Source organism: Mytilus galloprovincialis, chromosome 14 (genome assembly GCF_965363235.1).
Source record: "Mytilus galloprovincialis chromosome 14, xbMytGall1.hap1.1, whole genome shotgun sequence".
In the NCBI taxonomy this organism is placed as follows: domain Eukaryota; kingdom Metazoa; phylum Mollusca; class Bivalvia; order Mytilida; family Mytilidae; genus Mytilus; species Mytilus galloprovincialis.
In genome coordinates this window covers 225,123-246,719 of record NC_134851.1, presented here as the reverse complement: position 1 = coordinate 246,719, position 21,597 = coordinate 225,123, and the positions used below count along the sequence as shown (strand labels likewise).

The 21,597-nt window shown below is 32.8% G+C and overlaps 1 protein-coding gene across 8 annotated transcripts in view; it reads left to right on the top strand.

The window, feature by feature from the left end:
* The window catches only part of LOC143059490 (uncharacterized), a 136,793-nt gene that overhangs the window by 111,234 nt on the left and 3,962 nt on the right, over positions 1 to 21,597 (top strand). For 6 of the 8 annotated variants that reach the window (XR_012973487.1, XM_076233003.1, XM_076232998.1 and 3 more), the window contains 21 exons: positions 19 to 151; positions 1,800 to 2,022; positions 3,311 to 4,193; positions 6,077 to 6,238; positions 7,130 to 7,365; positions 8,333 to 8,386; positions 9,814 to 9,909; positions 11,285 to 11,504; positions 11,782 to 11,942; positions 12,469 to 13,049; positions 13,947 to 14,103; positions 14,983 to 15,155; positions 15,677 to 15,786; positions 16,120 to 16,289; positions 16,562 to 16,716; positions 17,108 to 17,421; positions 17,784 to 17,923; positions 18,513 to 18,665; positions 19,166 to 19,324; positions 19,964 to 20,085; positions 20,582 to 20,737. Coding sequence is in view for 7 of the 8 variants with exons in the window: in XM_076233003.1 (XP_076089118.1) it covers positions 19 to 151; positions 1,800 to 2,022; positions 3,311 to 4,193; positions 6,077 to 6,238; positions 7,130 to 7,365; positions 8,333 to 8,386; positions 9,814 to 9,909; positions 11,285 to 11,504; positions 11,782 to 11,942; positions 12,469 to 13,049; positions 13,947 to 14,103; positions 14,983 to 15,155; positions 15,677 to 15,786; positions 16,120 to 16,289; positions 16,562 to 16,716; positions 17,108 to 17,421; positions 17,784 to 17,923; positions 18,513 to 18,665; positions 19,166 to 19,324; positions 19,964 to 20,085; positions 20,582 to 20,737 (4,558 nt within the window). In the remaining variant the exon portion in view is untranslated. Of the gene's footprint in view, positions 1 to 18; positions 152 to 1,799; positions 2,023 to 3,310; positions 4,194 to 6,076; positions 6,239 to 7,129; positions 7,366 to 8,332; positions 8,387 to 9,813; positions 9,910 to 11,284; positions 11,505 to 11,781; positions 11,943 to 12,363; positions 12,379 to 12,468; positions 13,050 to 13,946; positions 14,104 to 14,982; positions 15,156 to 15,676; positions 15,787 to 16,119; positions 16,290 to 16,561; positions 16,717 to 17,107; positions 17,422 to 17,783; positions 17,924 to 18,512; positions 18,666 to 19,165; positions 19,325 to 19,963; positions 20,086 to 20,581; positions 20,738 to 21,597 lie in introns of all 8 variants that reach the window. The other 2 variants (XM_076232999.1, XM_076233002.1) reach the window with 2 other exon arrangements.

Here is a 21,597-nt window from a genome sequence, read left to right as displayed (position 1 = left end):
ATCATGTGTTAATTTTAGACGGAGTTTAGCAGAAAAGGTTCAATTATTCCAGAACTTGAAAAAAGAAGAAAAACCTGCAGAAAAGTCCAAGGTTCCACCACCTGTAGCCAGGCGGAAAAACAGGAAGTTAGCTTCACGCTTCAGTACACAGGTAGGAGATTATTACACCTGGAATCTTAATCTTGCATTTATTTTATTACATTGTGTACACTGAAATGCCCTTTCACACAAATATCATTAAAAGACAAAAATAGTCCTCAAAACATCAGACAGGAACTTCGCATTAAGAAACTTGAACCCTAGGCTTAAAAAAACCATGAAGATGAAATTCAACATAAGAAAAAAGACCAATGAAAATTGAATGAAATAAAAAATGAAAAAATAGGTGTGAAAAAAAATCACACAAGACATCAACCTCTACGCAACATCAATCCTATCCAAAACTGGGGATAATATCGGTACTGGAAATTACACCAATACATGCAAAAGCAGTCTGCACTATACTACACAGAAACTAAATGTCTAGCAACATGCACACCTTATAGACATCTCTCACATAAATGGTCGTAACGTTAGCTGTGAACTATCTTAGTATTATAATCATTGACGTAGTTGTAAAGACTAAGTAAAAAGACAGGAAGTTACACCTAGATTATGTACTTTAATAAACTATTATGACATTCTTAGTAAATGATGTCTTCTGCTTATTTATCTGTTAATCCTTGTAGTGTCAAAAAGTAATTTATGTCAAAAATATGTAGGTCAGAAAACTGTCATGATGGAAATGTCACGAAAACATGTTTTTAAAGAATGAAATATCTCCATGTAGTGACATACCAATATATCGTAAGGAAAAGAATAGTAAAAAATGAAGAACAATGATAAAAGTATTGTTTTCTTTGCGTTTCAATTCGCCTTTTCAGAAACTAGAGGACTATGGGTAATCTCATTGTTCCTACACCAAAATGAAAATAACATCTCGTCATTGGTTAAATTTCCATTGTTTATGACATTTTCAACCAAGGACGTTTTGGTGTACACTTTTTTTGAAATATTACCCAGGATGCATTAGGTTCTGAAATGGCAAATTGTAATGTTTATGAAAGGAGCTGTTTCTTATTGGTTAACCCATACCGTGGATTCATTATTATTCGTTAAATACCAATTTTTCGTGGATTTCGTGGTTAAAGGTGAACCACGAAATTAAGTGTTCAACGAATGACAAATTTCCTATAGGCTTGTATGCAATCTTCTGAAAAACCACAAAATTAAATATCCTTAACATGTGAGTTTTCCTTAATCCACGAAAATTGATATCCACGAAAATAAGTGAACCCACAGTATTCTTTTATCCTTGAAATATATTAAGAATCAATCCATTATTAAAACATATTCCATTAATCACTCTACAAGTGGTCTCTATATAAAACTAAGGTTTTCAGACTACGAGAGACCCTCATGGCTTAGGTCAATGGTTGTTTAGCACCCCTTGTACAATTGTCAAACTAAGATGTTTAGAAAACCTATCCGTCCAAGTCCCACATGTATAATATGGATTTATGTAACAGAAGGCCTTGTAATGGTCCTCAACAATGAACAAAACCCACGTCGCTATATTGTTCTTTCTGTCTTAGAATTTTTGTTCAGGAAATCAACACAAATATACATTCATTGTTTTCCTGTTCATAAAGTATTGGAACAGGACAATTTCAGGACACTTCTAATTTCTTGGTTACCATAAGCTGTTCCTGGACTACACCTATATTGAATTATATCAACCATTTTATTTTGTATTTCAGCCAGTTACATTTGAGGAGGTAGAAAAGGCAGCTAAAATCTCCCCCTTGGCCATGAGTTTAGCCAAACCACCTGACCCAGAAATATTAAAAGGTCTCTCTCTGAGTTGCCAGCGTGAGGTCATGGCCAAACATGCTGAAGCCTCACTTTCGCAACCAGGGTCAAGGTCATCATCAAGACATGGGTCAATGGGTGATTTGTCTGAAGACTCAAAGAAAAATTCAGGTATGTTGTTTATGGTCATAATAATTTGATTGGTCAATACATATACGTCCACAGATAGTGTGGAACTTTGAGTATGGCCAATAAGTGTAACCCCCTCACATCTTCCCAAAACAAAGACAAAAAAACGTATTAAAAAAAGAAAAACAACAAATATGATACAAAGGTGCAGTGAAAAGTCAGATCAGGAACATATGTACTGTTCCTTGGTCAGATTAAAACAGACAATTCTGTGGCTGAATTTTAAAAAAAAGACAAGATAAACAAAACACAAAATTCAGCACAGAAAACTCAAGATTGAAAAACTCTTAACTTCGTATAACATGTACTGAACTTGGTTGCACCAGATGTGTTTCTTCTTTAGAAAAAGTCAAGTGTCACATTACATATGTTAACATCTGATTTAGTGACTTCTGTAATTAGGCAGCCAGGTGCCATATAAGGGATTGTTAACTATAAAAGAAAAGTTTAATTGATTATGTCAAATATTATATATTAAGATATTTTCTATCAGAGAACTTTCAAGATGTTTAAGATTGTCCTCTGAAGATAAGTACCCTCTTAACAGAAATCTATTTATATTCATATTTCTAAAACATGTAAAAGGACATTTTATATCAGTAGTCCCTTAATGAAGCTTGATGTCAAAAGTTTGAAGTGTCTATTAAAATGTGATTAAGTGTAATTCCTGTTAAGAATGACATTCCTTAAGAACATATTCCCAGCTTACAAATAAAGTAAACTAATTGTCATAAGACAGAGTTGTAATTTTATAGACTTTGAAACTTTTTCTGATTCAAGCGTCACTGACAAGTCTTTTGTAGACGAAAAGCCTATCTGACAGTATAAAAAAATACTATTAAAAGTTATCTCCCCTTAAATGGCAAAGCTGAAAATTTGATTCTAGAAAACATAAATGTTAAGTTGTGTTTTAAATTTTGGATAATGCAATGAATTACTTGTTGTTCTTTATACAAACAAATCAGTCACACAGAAATTGTAAATCTGTCTTAAAATTTGAAGATTTCAGCAGAGAACTAGACTGATTATTTTCTGGTATTGTACAATCCAAAATGACAGTATACACTACCTTTGACATGACTTCCCCCCACAGTTTTTTCAAAAAGATTTTACCAGTAATGTTTATCAATGTAACAGTAATTTTGCCTCCTTTAAAATTTTCTGTTGTTTATTACCGGATGGCAAATTTGTATCTTTAATGGCAGCTTAAGGTCTTCACTTTTATCTGTAAATCATCTATTATTCTTCATGTTTTCACACTTTTTTTCAGGTATTTTAAAGTCTGCTGAAAAGGTGACAGAAACGTCGGTGAGTCATAGTATCTTAAAAGACAAACAAGCTAAAACTCCAGATACAGACGTGAAAAGTATTCTAAAACCTGATCATATTCATGCTGCTGACACAGAACACCATAGCATCTTAAAACACACAGATGATGCGTCTTCTACTGAAACTAAACATACAGAACAAAGGAGCATTCTTAAACATGAAGAGGAAATCAGGACGAAAGATGACGATAAAAAATCTGTTAAACCAATCTTAAAACATGATGAGGAAAAATTACAAGACACCGACAAAAAGTCTAAGAAGCCGATTCTTAAACATGAGGATGAAGAGAAGACTCATCGTCATGGTAGTGAAGAGTCAGTTAAAGCAATTCTACGTAAAAGTGAAAGTTCCGAAAGAAAACATAAAAGTGAAGAGGTTAAACCAATATTAAAACATCTTGATGCATTAGATGATCCTGTGAAATCTAAGGACTTCGACAAGAAACGGAAATCAATTGAAGAGGACTTGCATCTGACACCTATACTTAAACACACGGAAACGGTTGAAAAAAGTGGGGATGTAAGGGGCATGTTAAAGAAAGACAAATCTCTAGAATTGTGTTCTGAACCGAAAGGCATTCTCAAAAAGGAAAGTAGTTTTGAAACAAAAGTCAACGAGCCCGAAAAAAGCTCAATGAAAAAATCGCCCTCGAGGGAGGTAAAGGAGGAGAAACTTCACAGCATTTTACATAAAAGTTCTGAGGAGGAAGACGTATCAGTCGAGGTTGAGGTGTCCCTTACACTGGAGTTAAACTCAGAGGTCGTAGAGGAAGTAGGAAATGTAGCCAAGACAAGACGAGGGAGGGATCCTGCTGACAAAGAAAGGTATGATTTTATTGTTATGGTCTAAGATTAGTTGGGGCCTCGGTGGTCAAGTGGTCTAGGAAGTTTCGTTATATCACTAACCTGTCAATGCTTAGGATTTTGAATTTTTACCCTACTAATGACAAGTGCTCTTTACTAGTTTTCCTGCGAGAGGTCTGTGGCTCTCTTTAGGCACTCTGGCCTCCTCCACCAATGAAAAATAACCGTTAGATAATGAATAGTGAAAAGAGAGAAGGTTGGTGAAAAGTGAAAAGTGAGTTTGGATGTTACATGTTGAAATAATATATGTAATATTGGCCACTGGCTATAAGTCATAATTTTCTGTCCAACCAGTTTATTGAAAGTTGTGTTTTCAATTGTTGTATTTATTCAATATATAAGTATCTTTAATTACCACTAATTAGTTTTAATTGTTATTTTAATTGATTGTTGACGAGTTGTTAACATGTACCTTTAGGCTTTAACAGGATTGGGTTATTTAACAACCTATTGACTAAGGTTAGATCTATGACATGTATTGAACTATTGATCACTCAGTATAAGGATGTGAACACTTTGTTTTTTACATCACAGGTCGAGGCCCATTAAAGGGGTTCCAAAATTTAAAAAATTAAAGGTTAAATATTTAATTTATTTACAAAAATAGAAGAATACAGAATTTTATATTTGAGTAAATATTTATTATGAATTGATGAACATATTAAATTATTTGAAAAATAAATAGGGAAAATAAATAAATAATAAAATCCCCTTTGTGGACATGTTTTCAATTTAATTAAATGACCTTATGATAGTGGACTAGTCCCTCAGTCTGTGAGACCTCAAGTAGTCCTGGTGCACAGCAGATTGCTACTCCTGACTGGAATAAAATGTTTTCACAAAAAATGGATGTAGATACTTATATATCTGGCAGGAGAGTTAGTAGACTTATTATTCCACAAATGTAAGTCATAGATAATTAATTAGACTAATTATTCCACAAATGTAAGTCGTAGATAATTATATATTGGGTCGGAGAGTTAGTAGACTTATTATTCCACAAATGTAAGTCGTAGATAATTATATATCTGGCCGGAGAGTTAGTAGACTTATTATTCCACAAATGTAAGTCGTAGATAATTATATATTTGGTCGGAGAGTTAGTAGACTTATTATTCCACAAATTTAAGTGACCATTTTATCTGGTTTACAAATCTAATTATATTAAGTGTAATTATCATGTTCATCACTGACAAAACCACTTAGATTGATCAGTGTGTATTTTTATGCCCCATTTATGTGCATTATGTTTTCTCGTCTGTGCGTCCGTTCGTTTCAACGGTTTGTCAGTTCATCTGTCCGTCTGTCCTGCTTGAGGTTAAAGTTTTTGATCAAGTAATTAGTTTTTGTTGAACTTGAAACTTAGTAGGGGAGACAGGAGCTTTTATGGGACGTCGGGATCAGATGTTTTTAATCTTGGGATTTCGGGATGGACCCTTTCGGGATCCGAGAATTTCTTTTTTCAAATTTTGGGCTGTCAGGATTTAAATTTCTTTAAATTCTGCACCTCAGGATTTCATGTTTTTTAGTCCGGGATTTCAGGATCAAGACCCCTCCGACCCCCTTCTTAGTACACATGTTCCCTTTGATATGATCTTTGTTATAGTTATTGACCAAGCAAGTCAGTAAAAATGATTTAATCTGCACAGCTCTGGTGACCCTAATACACCCGGATGACGTAGGAGATAATTTTATGACTGCAAGGCCAGGTCTAATAATAAACAATATATGCATATGCAGTCATGATAAAGACAGAATTTTGAATGTTATATATGTATTTTTAATGCTTGTTTCTTGGAATTGATTTCACCAACAATCAGATAGAGTATATATTTGTCTTTCAGATACTTGACTCAGCCAGCTGATGCTGCACAAGAAAAATCTCCAGAAACACCTAGAAAATTTAAATATACTGGTCGACATAAAACTCAGCCTATTACACCAGAGGAGAAACGAGATGCTGAAATTGATTCGGACGTCTCAAGGAGTGGGAGTCTACAGGATAGGTGAGGGTCATTGTTGCTTAATCTTTCCGAGTAATTATGCCCTTGCCGTAGTGGAGGGGGCATAAAGTTTAACCCTTGAGCCTCTATACATACATATGTCCCAAAATTGGTTTCTGTTCTATAACTTTAGTTTGTCTCAACCAAATGTTATGAAACTTATATACAATGCTTATTACCAAAAACACAGATCAAGTTTGAATTTTGATGAGGTCTCTTTTATCATTTTAGAGATATGCCCCTTTACAAATGGAAAAATTGCTGAATTTATCATTTCTGTTCACTAACTTAAGTTTGCCTCAACCAAATGTTATGAAGCTTATACACAATACTAATACCACAAAACACAAATCAAGTTTACATTTCTGTGATGTCATTTTTACCGTTGTAGAGTTATGCTCATTTACAAATGGAAAAAATGTTGAATTCATTTCCGTTCTCTAACTGAAGTTTGCAGCACCCAAATGTTATGAAACTTAAACACAATGCTTATTACCACAACACACAGATCAAATTAGAAATTTGGTAGTGTCATTTTTACCGTTCTAGAACAATTCTTTATTTTCATGCATTTATCTTCTGTTGAACTATTGCTATTATGAATACAGGCAAAGCCTCTGGCCTTTGTTAGTCTTGTATTATTTTAATTTTAGTTTCTTGTGTACAATTTGGAAATTAGCATGGCGTTCATTATCACTGAACTAGTATATATTTGTTTAGGGGCCAGTTAAATGGACGCCTCCGGGTGCGGTAATTTCTCGCTACATTGAAGACCTGTTGACCTTCTGCTGTTGTTTTTTTTCTATGGTCGGGTTGTTGTCTCTTTTGCACATTCCCCATTTCCATTCTCAATTTTAAAGTTTAACAATTTACAGTATGTTTAACCTTATTTAGGCTGAATTTACTGAAGCAAAGTGGAGAGGAAGAATGGAAAAAAAGGGTACAAAAGCCTTCAGATATAGAGCAGTCACCGATGGAGGTCAAACTACGGGAGAAAGTAGGTGCTTCCATGGCACGTCCATCTAGTATAGCTGATCGTCTCAATCTACTGAACACAGCTCAGGTGGGATGGAAGGGAAGAGTAGAAGAAACCGACGCTAAGACGTTCACAGTCGCTCATAAACTGGCGGGTAATTGTCTGTCAATTGATGTGCACTCATTTATTTGTTGTACTATGAAAAAAACAAATAGTATCTAAATACTTGATTGTGTGAAATATGACCAATGAACACAGAAATGATTAACTTCTCTTCTGAGAATCAAACTGCAAGCACATCCTGACACGAAAATATTCTCGTATATGTTTCTGTGAAAATGATTGACCTTTGCTATTACAGTGTTTTTGAAATTGATATTATCTTGAGTGGTAATTTGAACGGTCACTATTTGCAACAAAAACATCCTGATACAAAAATAAACTTGTATACATTTTTTATTACAAATCTCTGGAACGGATTGACTTGTGCTATCACAGAGTTTTTGAAATAATTTTGTCTTCAGTTGAAATTTGAACTGTCACTATTTGAATTTTGATTTATTTAAAATACATTTTCATTTGACAGTTTTATCAATTATTTTATTGTATATATATTGAAAAATTCACTGACTTGTATCAGAAAAAGGGATGATTATGTTTGACTATTAGTCTATAAGTGATCGGAATACTACACTTATAAAATAATGTTTTTGTAGCATTACCAAAAAGACAACTTTCCACCAATGACAAAAGACTAGTATGTAAAACACTTTAGAAAGGTCAAAACTTGGAATCTATTTTATTTTTTTAGGTAAAGTGCTTTCAATTGTAATTGCAAGTACTGTGGATTCATTAATTTTAATTGGATTTCAATTTTTCATGGAAATTGTGGGTACATATTTGCTAAAAGAATATATGCAGGCTTTGACAAAACCACAAAATTAAATATCCACAAAAATGCTAGTTTTCATCAATGCACCAAAATTGTTACCATTGAAAATAAATGAATCCTCAGTTAAAAAACTTTTCAATAAAATATTTGAAGATTTGAAATATAAAAGACAGATTTAGAAAGAAAAAAAAATCACAACTAAAGGGAGATAATCCACATTATATTACAGGTCAGGTAGAGGACAGTCCTTTGACGAGGAAGTGGAAAGCTTGTACTAAGAGAGGTAAATCATGCTTTATATTGTTTACATTCACATGTTTTATGTTTATATCACATAGTTATGGTCAGTTATTTTTTGGTCAGTCAGAAAATAAAGGTCTTAAAATAAAATCAGGTTTTTTTCGCTTATTTTTTAAAATAATTGTAATATTATGGATAAAAATTGGCTCTATTTATGATAGTATATTCAAAGATTGATGTTTCAAAATCAAAAATTGCCAAAAAGTTGACAGTCATAAACAGCAAAGTAATAATAGTTTAAGAAAGGTGGGTTATAACCAAAGTGGACAACTGACCAGAACTATGTATAGATGATAATACTGTAACATACAAGTTGGGAATTTACAGAAATCTAATATAAAAATATAAATTAGTTTTTATTTGATAAAACAGTATGTTTAATTCTGTGTGTAACTAGGGCAATTGCAGAACTAAATAGAAAATAGAAATAAAAACTTTTGGATTGACAAGAAGTAAGAATATGTATGTTACTGTATTACCTAATCACCTTGTTTGTGTCACTGTTGTGGGAGAGCCAAGCTACATCAGTTGCTTAGGGGAAACTGGTACCATATCTCAAGAAGTCAAAATAATATGTCTGCTTCTTATTAATCAGTTGGTCTAAACAAAAACTCAAGTTTAAAGTTCATAAGATTGTTTTAATATTCAAGCTTCCTGTAAACAGAAATAACTTCAATTGTTGAACTTACACCCAGATTAATGGTTTTGATTTTTTCAACTCACAATAGGGCAGTTTTATATCAGATCAGAATTTTCACTTGGTGCAACAAAATATCAGGGGAAATAAGTATTTCTTGAGAAATGGTAGAACTTGTAATCTAGATAAGGTTTTATTAGATAAAGTTTGAAAGCTTTAGTTTATATTAGCATATTATAGGAGAAAGGGGTCAGGAATGGATGTGCTATTGTAAAGTATAGGTGGTTGGAAAAGCTTACAATGGTTTAATATAAATTGGCAAATCTGAAACACTGGAAATATTTTGTGTAAATTATTGGTTTTAATCGAGCAGCTTTTTATCTGAACAATTGAAAAGGTTTTATTATTAGAAATTTTAAAATGAAAGACTTTTACAAAATTTATTTTTGATTTAACAAATATAATCAGAATATTTGATCTGTACAAGGGGGAGATAATCTATGTTAAAAGGGAGATTTACCTGTTTTTAAAGGGAGATAATCAATGTTTCAGTGTTTCTGTATTTGTTTTTAAATAGAACAGTAGAAGCTAGAATTTAAGCTTGGTTTACAGATAGACGAGAAACCAAATGGGGGAATTACATTTAAATTTATCACAATCACTTGTTTTTATCACTGTTTTTAACATCTAATTCATTTTATTTCTACATTTGTGCTTTGCTTTGTTGCAACTCACAACTAACAGAACCAGAATTGTTTTTAATAATATTTCAGAATCTGAGTCCGAGTCTGGATCCGAGTTATCTTCTCCTAGTACCCCATCCCAGAAAGAATGGCCAAAAATTCCTATCCCTCAAACTTTGATAGTTGGTAAGTAAAGAGTTCCCTCCCCTTTGATATTGTAATCCCTCTATGATTCTTGTGTTATTCCAATAAATTATTTCTATGTTATTTCATTTTTCTGTTTAATTTTAGTTACTACAGTTTTCAAAGATATAGTGTTTGGCTTTAAAGGATATTTAGACAAATTATCTTGTTTTTTGTACCCCAATAAATGTTAATGACCACACTTCTTTAGTAAAAAAAATGTACAGTGAAAAGTTTAAAGGCAATTTTAGAAATGATTGAATATACCATTAAAGAAATGGGAAATATGCAGCATGAAATCTATAAATGTATGGGGAAAGAGATTGTTATTTGGTTAGAAATTTTACACAATTTTTAAGTTCCTTTGCAGAAAATGTCACTTTATAGGAATTATTTGTAGCCTTTTAAAAACTGTAGTAACTATGAATTAAGCTAGTTAGAATTAGATCTATACTGTAGTGCATGCTGTAGAACTATATACTGCATGCTTCTTCTATCAGTCCTAGAAACTTGTTAAAACAGAATGTAAATCTGTCAAAATGTCCCATTTATGTGTCATGCATTTGTTCTTTATTTAAAACATGCTGATGACCCAGTAAAACAATCAGCATGTATGACAAGTAATTAAATCTAACCATTCAATGCATGGACACTGGACAGTCAGTTGTGTAAAGAAAAAAAAACATTATTAATAAACCTTGTATAGTGGTATAAATTGTGGGTACCAATTTTTGTTGTTTGAGGAAAACTTGCATATTTGTTCAGATTTTATTTCATGGATTTGCCAAAGTCTGCATTCATTTCGTTAGAAAATTTGTAATTAGTTCAACTTTTAAATTTGTGGTTCCCCTGTAACCATAAAACTCATGAAAATTGGTATCCAACAATGTTAATGAATCCACAGTATATCCTTAGTCTTGAAGTAATGAGTAAATTAGATAAGACCATCAAAGTTCTGCCGTTATCCTTTGCATACCAGACACAAGAACCTTTACTATTTGAAAGTTTTATTGCTCTTCATTTGCTTATTTTACATCTAAGAACTTTATTTCATTGATATCTATCCCCATTTCTATTTATAGAATTGCGTAAGAAGCTTTAGCTTTTTTATCTGCATATTCATTGATGCTTCAAATCAGTTTCATAAATTCATTTTAATTTGTCGACTAGCATTTTAATTTACAAGGTTTTTTATTACTATGAATAATTTTACTTAGTGAGTATTAGTAAATTCAGAAAAAAGGATATTGAATGATGTCTTCATGTAAAACAAATCGTCTTTTCACAAGATAAAAGTTTACATTTTTTTTCTAATTTAAAGCATATTTAGTTAAGGAATGTCTTTCTCACAATTGTTAATTTTCCTTTTCTCTAATAGATCCCACAGCTATAATCACACCCAAGGAATCGGTGCCACCTCCTGAGAAAGACAAAGAAGAGGAAGAACCAAAGGGGCCAGTAAGAGTTACTGTTCCTGATAATAACGATGAATCCATAAGATCATTCTTCCACAGCAGAAAAGTTACAGAATTATCCACACAGAAAGTGGATGTATCCATCGATGACTTCAATGAACTATTTATACTAGCCAATGATATGTAAGTTGGAATCATAAATGTTAAGCCTTTTGATGAAATATGTATTGAAAAAATCTTCATTTGTTAACAACCTTTTTGCTTATAATTATGGAATAGAATCTTGATTCAAACTTTCAACATTTATAACTACATGGCTTTCTGAAATGTGTTTTATTTACACAGCCTTTTACGCTTATATGAGTAGAATCAGTATTATTTAAAAGTTTGAACAGCAAATTTGAAATTTGCTTCAATTTCTTATAAAGAGATGCTATTATTGTGATTTTCTATTTAAAAGGCTTCCGTCCATTCAGAGAATCCGTCCTAAGAGGAAACACCAAGGAAGCTTAAAGAATCCTCTCAGATCCATCCATAGTACCATTGAGATTAAAACCGAGTACGAAGAGGTCAGCACAGGACTGGCTGAGAAAGAGATTAAACGAATTAAAACAGAAAAAAGTAAGCTTACTACAACATTGAGATTGATTTCTTCAGTACACATACTAGTCTTCAGTGAGGCATGTATGTAGAATCTTTCAAAAGCCATGAAAAAAAGGAATCCTTAAAAATAAGTGATTAAATAATTCCAAATTTTTTTTTCAATATTCAAGTGTAGTGCAACAGGACAGCCAATATGAGATTGCCATTAATAATTTATTTCTAAGAGGTCTTATATACATCATAAAAATTTTAAATAAACTTTTGTTACCTGATTTACACATATCTATCGCTATATCAACTGAAAACAAGTATACAACATTTTGTTTTATTTCAGTATCTAAAGGTGCAGGTTTTGCCCAGGCAGCTTTAGCAGGACTTGCCAGTACAGAAAACTTTGCCAGCGTTAACTTAAAGTATACAACATCTTGTTTTATTTCAGTATCTAAAGGCGCAGGTTTTGCCCAGGCAGCTTTAGCAGGACTTGCCAGTACAGAAAACTTTGCGAGCGTTAACTTAAAGTATACAACATCTTGTTTTATTTCAGTATCTAAAGGTGCAGGTTTTGCCCAGGCAGCTTTAGCAGGACTTGCCAGTACAGAAAACTTTGCCAGCGTTAACTTACGTAGAACTGATTCCATGAAAGGCCTTAATTCCATCGATCCCTACAAAGACCTCATGCTCCTACATGTCAAAGGTCGTAGACGTATACAAGTCAGACTTGTAGAACCTGTGGCTAGCTCTGTTAACAGTGGGGATTGCTATGTACTCGTCACACCTGATAAAATCATCCAATGGGTGGGAGAGTACGCTAACGTTATAGAGAAAGCTAAGGCTGCTGACGTAGCATCGTTCATCCAACAGAAGAAAGACCTCGGTTGTAAGGCACCAACCGTCGTAGCCGTTGTTGAGGAGAAGAAACAGTTCATGGGAGCAGGGAAACATTTCTGGTCCGCTCTAGGTGGACAGGGAACAGTTGGGTCAGCTGGACCTCAAGAGGAAGATGAGCTCTATGAGAATCACATCGTAGAAACTAACATGATTTACCGTCTAGAGGAGAATGCTCTGGTTCCCTATAGAGATTTCTGGGGGAGTGTACCAAAAATAGAAATGCTCAAAAAGGATGAGGTATGTACTTGTTTTCATTAAAGTTTGTACAATGTCATCATTGAGTGCATGAGAAGCTGTGGTATGATTGCCAATGAGACAACTCTCCACAAGAGACCAAATGACACAGAAATTAGCAACTATAGGTCACTGTATGGTCTTCAACAATGAGTAAAACCTAAAACACATAGTCAGCTATAAAAGGCCTGAAATGACAATGGAAAAACTAGACTAACTAATGGTCAGATGTATGTACAAAATAATGAATGAAAAATAAATTTAGTCTTTCTTGTTTGGTTCATGTAATATATCATGTGAAAAAAATAAATTTACCAAGTGGAGACTTGTTGTCAAGAGTATTTAGATATTAGTATGGGATTTCCTTGTAAATATTAAAACCAGAGAAGTACCTATTTAATTACCTGTTACCTAATCATTATCTTCCTCCTCTAGCAGGAGCTTTTCTTTCAAACTGTAATTTTGCACCTTTCACTCTTAAAAGTGGAGCACTCTTGGTAAAAGTTGGTATACAGTGTAACTTACAATTAATAATTTGTCCTGCATTGAGGGGGGATAGGAGGGATCCTGATCCCGAAATCCTGGACTTAAAAAAACGAAATCCCGAGGTCCTGAATTTAAATAAAGTAAATCCCGACGTCCCGAAATCCGAAAAAAGGATTCCCGGATCCGAAAGGGTCAATCCCAAAATCCCCAGCTTAAAAACACTTGATCCCGGAGTCCCGATAAAGGTCCTATCCCCCCTCTGCATTCAATTAATTTACAGCATGAATATTCAATCACTACATACACAAATGCAGAACAGATTCCACTGTTATTTGTTTGATGATGTAAGATATAAAGGCTGTTAAACCAGATACAGGGCTACTATATATAATAATTTATTTATTTCTTCTTCAGGTGATTATATTTGACTTTGGAAGTGAGCTTTACGTTTGGCAGGGCAAGGCTGTCAAACCTGACCAAAGAAAGCTTGGTGTGAAGTTGGGGAGGAAGTTGTGGGAGAATGGATATGATTACAGAGCTGCATTGATAAATCCTCTCTGTCCTCTAAGAAGTAAGTCGATGTAATATAATGCAAAGTTTGTAACTGTTTGAAAAAATTGAGGATACATAAAAACCCTACAAAACAGACCAAATTCATCTTTTATTTCATATTTGAATGTTTCAAAATCAATTGTTATCCATATATATTTATATAAGGGTGCTATAAACAGTTTGGTATACAAAAAAACTAGGGGTTATTCCCCAACTAAAAATAGACATGGAGGGAAGTCCCTTTTTATCAACATAATTGGTGAAAAAGTATTATGTTTTTTGTATTTGGTTGTAAAGATATGTTAATTAACTTCAATTAAAGCAGGTTGAATGATTAAATTAATTAAAACAATTAGATTAAATATACATGTTTTGAGGGGAGACAACACTGTAAACAGTCTGTTTATTTGGCAGTGAAAATTGAAAACTTATTTGCAGCCACTGTAGCTCTTTTCGGAACAGGCAAACGTACCCTGAAGCATTTTTGAAAGACCAGGTAAAAAACTATGAAATTCATACAATTTTGATTTTGAAAAATGTGCAGGTATTATGTCTTCAGGGGTTTGCACATGACCTGATTTCAGTTTTTTTTTAAGCTTAAATTAGGCAATGTTTATCCCAGTTTCTCTGCCTGGATAAAACTTTTTTATACTATTAAAAGTACACTTTTTTTATTCCATTATAAACTAGAGAACATTGTGATTCCAGTGATATCTAGTTTTATACAAGTATCTTTATTAATCAGTCCACCACTAAGGGTCACTTATACATGGTCCCTCAAAATATGACGTCATAGAAAAAAACTGTTGATTGCACCCTAAAGCAGCTCATATATTTTATAAATAAAATTATGAAATACCATTAAATGATTTGTGATAAGAAAGTGATTTTATTTCAGCTGAGGAATGTGGTGGTTTAACCATGGATGGTACAAAGAGACCAGATTGGGCATTATTTGGTAAAGTCAACCAAAATATGGAAACCATCTTGTTTAGAGAGAAGTTTGCTGATTGGCCAGACAATTCAAGGTTAATCAAGGTTAAAGGTCCAGATGACATGTCAGGAAGTAAAGTAAGCATCTGAACTGTTGAAACATGAAATGAAAACTTGATCAGACTGTTTGTCTTCTTGTTTGAATTGTTTTACATTTATCATTTTAGGGGCCTGTATTATGTGCTATGTGGTATTGCACTTTTTTTTTTAAGCCTCATCCGTGTCCCATGGAAACATTCCCATATATTTACTAAAAAGATACCTTTTAGCTATGATAAATACAATATTTAATGGAGAGATAAAGATCTAATGCAATTACCTCTGAGGTATTTAGTAACATCAGTGAAAAAAATCTTAATCAAATTAATTTCAGATACGTTTGATTCAATGAGCAACCTTTTAATATATTTTGATTTAATTTTTGGAACATTTCATAAAACATAAGACTTGAAAAAGTGAACTTTTTCATTTGTGCATCCCAACAATTATGACATAGTATCACCCCAATCCCACCCCACAAGTATTGGTTTAAGAATTTCCAGTTTCAAAATGGTTTATAATCATAATTGGACTTGATTTAAAACAATTTCCTTTTGTAGATGGACTTAGCTGACCTGAAGCCTTTTGATGCTAACCTGATGTTAAGACTTAACACGAAGCCTGTGACCTTAGTTCTCGAGGGGTCAAATGTTGGCAGAGGAAGAGAATGGTAAACATAATAATTTGTTTAGAAAAATAATGCGAGACAATGTTCAATAATTTTGGATGTTACACATCTTCTGATTGGCTGTATCAACTTACATAGTAACAGACATGTAGAAAATACATTTTGTGAAATAAACTATTATAATACAGTCAAACCTCCTTAAAGCAAACAATCTGTCTTGATAGATCATATACATATTGTTCCACTGTAATAGTACTTCTGCATATGAACCTGAATTTAAAGTTCAACTCTCTAATAAGATCAATTTTCTCTGGTCCCCTTAGGTGACCTTTATAAGAAGATTTTACTGTACATGTATATAACTGTGTATTACAGGGATGAGGACATGGATGGATTTATCAGGAAACAGAGTATCGTTACGTTAGGGGTCAAAGTTTGGCACGTTCTAGAGTACGACCACTTTGAATTAGAAGAAACAAGTTACGGACAATTCCATGACGGTGATACCTATGTTGTACGATGGCAATATATGATTACAAATAAAGGTAGGTTTGTTAGTCTCATAAATGAATAGTTATGAACTTTTAGAATAGCTTGTTTTGCAAAAATTATCATTAAATTATTTATGTGCTGTTCGTCCTGTCTTCACTTAACTGTCAAATTTCAATCTTATATATGTATTTTTTATTGATATTGGTACAAGAGATTAATGTCAATGATGGTCTTAACTATCGATTCATTCTGTTTATAGAATCTAAGGACTTGAAAGCTTTATAATGTCAATGATACTTTTACTCAGGTTTATTTCTATTTATAGAATCTAAGGACTTGAAAGGTTCCCAGTCTAGACGATCTCTGGTTGGTAGAGAAAGATGTGCATACTTCTTCTGGCAAGGAAAAAATTCTACCATCAATGAAAAGGGGGCATCAGCTCTTATGACTGTGGAACTCGATGAAGAAAGAGGACCTCAGGTATGCTAAATCTAAAATATAGGTACAGAGCCTATTAGTTCTCATTTATTTTTATATCAAAAATTTGATGAAGAAAGGTGACTTTTGTCTGTCAAAAATTTACAATTGATCTAGGAATCATCAAAAAAGTTTAAACCTATTAATGTATCTGCCCTTATTCAAAAGCTTCATTAACAAATAAATTGGTATCTAAGCAAATTAAATTCACTGTATTTACTTCTATAATGAGCAAAATACATATCATACAGTCAGCTCTGTCATAGCATTATGTGAAACAATTAAAAAAAAAAAAAACAATGGCTGCAGGATGGATGAAAAATGAAACAAAAACAAATATGACGGATAGCATTTAGGTAATAAACCACTAGAAATATACAATAATTTTTTTCAGATTCGGGTTGATGAAGGGAAGGAAATACCATGTTTCCTGAATTTATTTAATGGTGAAACATTAATACATATTGGTAAACGTGAAGAAGAATCGACTAATACTCAAGGACCGTGGAAATGTTACTGTGTTAGAAACGTTTTAGAAGATGAGACCTGTCTGATAGAAGTGTCGGCTGATATATCAAGCCTCAGGAGTAGGGCTTCCTTTTTATTGTTGAACATTCAAACAGGAAAATTATATGTGTGGCACGGTTGTCAATCTCCTAAACATACACGGAACCTGGCGGTGACAGCAGCTAACAAACTAAAAAATAGGTTAGTATTTTTTATATTGTAGAGATGATATATAGAAAAACATGTTTATATTTATAAATACACAGTCACATCTATATTCAGAAAAATAATAAAATACAATCTGATTATAATACAGATGCATTTGTCCAAGGTTTGCTTAACTTGGTCTTGTCAGATTAATACACAACTTCAAAAACTTGAAGGCTGAAATTTCTCTGGCTGATGTAATAATTATAGAAAGAGAAATTAAGACGGAATGTTGTCAGATGTTAGAGCTTAGACACAGGATGATCTACATTTTAATCAGACCCAGAACACTTAAGACTGAGCAACATGAAAAGGGTAATAGTTTTATGATTTCTGAATGAAATTTACAATTGTAGGTGTGCATTAGAAGTAGGATTAAACAAACAGGCTACCATATCTATGACAGAATTAGAGGAAGGAAAAGAATCGTTAGATTTCTGGAGAGTTATGAATGTCACACGTAACGATCGTTCATCATACTCATCACTGTTAACAGGTGAGCAAATAATCTTATTTTATTAACATTTTTGGTAAATTATAGATATAAGTATGGTTCTTTTTTTAAACATTGAAATAATAGAAAGTATTATTTAGTCATCAAATTTTCACTGCCAACAGGTACAATCGTTCCTGTTTCAAATCAGAGTTACTTCCCCTTTACTGCAAATATTTGCTCAATATTTTGTTTTATACATTCTGATATATATTATTTTAGAACACCCTCTTCTTGCTGAAAGATAAAAGATGGTCCATTACAAAATTGAGGCACTTTCTAGGAAAAAATGCTTTAAACTCCCATATATAATTTTATATGGAAAACAGTAATTGTTTGCATTCACAAAAAAAAACAGCTAATATTATTTGAATTCTTATTAGAATAACTTTATAATATTTCTGGAACTTAATTTATTTTGAATAAGTCTTTTGAAATTCATTGTGTAGGTCTGCATACATCATGCAAATTACTTAATTTTGGCAAAATATGTCGTAAGTTTGATACCCTGCAAGCTTAAGTATTTAAATGATTTTAGATTCAAATTATTCTTTATTATCACTAAGATTTTATAATTGTTTTTTTCTTTCAGTATCTAAAGATTCTCAGTCGATCCGGTTGTTTCACATGACAAGTGTGTCAGGGATATTTGATGTTCAGGAAATACTTAATCCCACTAGGGTACCAGATCTAGTCAGTCCATTCCCTGTTCTACAATCAGATATTTACAGAACATCTCAGCCAGGTAATGATATATGATCAAAATCACAATATATGTGTTGTTGCTAGTGTGGCTTTATATCCATTCAAGGGTGTTCAAAACCCCCGTCAGTAATATCAGTGTGAATGAAAAGAGATGTTGGGTAAACATTAAAACAGCAAGTCAACAACTCCAGCTAACCAAAATAGCCATCTTGAGGTCAAATGGACAAGTCCCCATCCCATAAGACATGTTAAAAACCTCCTTCAGTTGAGACAAATTTTGAATAAATTCTGCGGACTGCCAAATATATCAAACCACAATCTATTCAAGATGAATTTGTGTGAATCTTAAATAATTTAAACAGCAATATTATACTCATAATAGGAGTTATCAGTCAGACTGTCTGTATCACCAAATCAAAGGCTTATTAAGAGCAGTGGCTTGTCTGTATTCAATAAAGTGGACTGAATTTTTAAACTGATTATAGGAGGAGTTGGATTTTGTTCCTGAAGACTTATTCTGAATGATCTAATCTTTTTCAGAGTTGTTTATGTTAGACAGTGGTGATGTGGTCTACCTGTGGCATGGGTGGTGGCCTGAAGGAACATCGGAAGTGGAGAACGTCCAGACAGGGTCAGCTCAGGCCAAGTATAATGTTGACCGGCAATGTGCAATACAGACAGCAATAGAATATTGTAAAGGTAAATAATCAGTCAGAGCATTAAAAAGGATAAACTTGGGACAAAGTTATTAGAATTATTATAGAGGATAAAGTTCTTAGCACTTGGGAGCATTAGAGTAAATTAAATCATTAGTGTGAAGCATTAAATGGGATAAATTCCTTATTTCTGTGGAGTATAATTTAACTCTTTCAAAATTTATTTTCAAACCAAAGACTTAAAAACATATTAATTTTCCACAATTACATTACAAATTAACACTTCATGGACATGCAAATCTGGTTTTAATAAATTATAGAAAAAAAATATTTTTTAAGGCAGATGTTTCCTCCTAATTATGTAAAATTGTATATGTGTGTTGCATTTTCAAATAAGTAAATGAATATAAATAAGATAAATAATGAGTCCAGGGTAATATCAAAAGGTACAATTTGTACAGTGGAACCTGTTTAAACTGAATCTCTACTGGACTTAAGACTCTGTTTGGTTTTGGCTGATGTTTTCGGTTTTATCAGATTCACAATGCATACAATTTGATATGACGTTGCTTAAGAACATGTTTCGTTTGGACAGTTTTTGGTTTATACAGAATTCGGTTTAGCCAGGTTTCACTGTATATGGAAGAAAAATGTGTTTAATGCCTTTCTCTTGTCATTTCAGTTAAATCACCAGATAATCCATTAAAATCGTACGCTGTGTTTGCTGGACTGGAACCATTAGAGTTTACTAATCTGTTTCCTTATTGGGAGGTGAACACAACAGCCAGGGAACTCAACCTCAAGGTCAGTCAATACATTCTGAGTAACACACTTTATTAGGGGTGGAAGTGTTTAGGGTTACAGTCATTTCTAAACATTCATACAATTTCTCATGCAAGGTTCAAATTTTATAAGTAACTATAATTTGAAGAAATAGGAAATACATGTATGTTTGGGGAGTTACTAGTAAGCTCTATATCTCTATTAATCTTGGAAGTAAGTAACAAACTCTGTCTGACTTTTGAATATTGGGAAAAACTTTTTAATCAAACTTGTATAAGTTAATGATAGTAGGAAAGGGATGAAACCTTATAATTTTGATGTAATCAGGTCGGAGATGAGGGTCAAAGTTGCTTAAAATACTAAGAATAGCCATTTAAACAAAAACATTTACTGTATTACCACTATGGTAACAGACTTAAAACCATGTTTAAGATATGCTTAGCTTATTCATTTTGACCCCTGTCAGTAAATTAATCGACCTTTAATGGGAGAACTTATTTTTATTTCTGTTTTACAGGATGGTAAAAAGTACACGGAGTTAACTCCCTTAGAAGAAATATTAGAAAAGATGATGAAAACTCTTTATACTTTTGAAGAGCTACAAGAGCGCCCTCTACCAGATGGAGTTGATGCTTTACGTCTTGAATCCTATCTTGGAGATGAGGAATTTGAGGTAAAATATTATAACTGTAGAAAATATGGAAATTGTAAGATTTTGTTATGTTTATGGTGTTGGTTTGCTGTTCATTATCGTCTCTTTTATTATATCTGGCAGGGTTCATATAACCTTGACCTCATTTTAATGGTTCATTGGTTAATGTTTAGTTTTTGTGAACTTCACTGTTCATCAGATATTAAAGACAAAATTGGATGATACTTGGTGTATGGAATGATTGTCAGATGTGTACATACATGTGATTCTTCCGGCGGGAGTTAAAATCTCCCGCTTTTCAGACCCTCTTCCGTCCCTCCCGTTAAAATTTGAAATCTTCCGCTTTTTGAAAATGTCAATCTCGAAAAAATTTCCGTAGACATTTCTGTTTACAAAATAGATACGGACAGGGAAAAAGTCCGAGAAACTCTAAATTGATATGGGAAAAGTCCGAGAAAAACGGAAGTTTCCTGTAATGGAATTTGTGTCAAAAAGGTAAATACTAAAATAGGAAAATAGCCTCAAGTAATCAATGAAGGTGTTAAGGATTATAGACTGTATATACAACTATAAAAGATGATTGGCATTTACCTAGTAATCAACTAGCTAGTTAAATATACATGTCTGGATGATTAAAAGTGATACTGACAATGGAAGAGTTGTATAAACATCGACTTTATAAATTGTGATGCTGTTGAAAACATGGAACAGACTTAGTTTATACTGAACCTCAAAGACAATAAAATCAACTCAAATATGATATTTATGTCTTGTCTTCTATCTAGGCCAATGGAATACCTATATAAGTGTGTTTGTCTTATAATTTGACAAAATACAAACTGTATCATGTTATCACCAAATACATGTACCCCAGCATAATA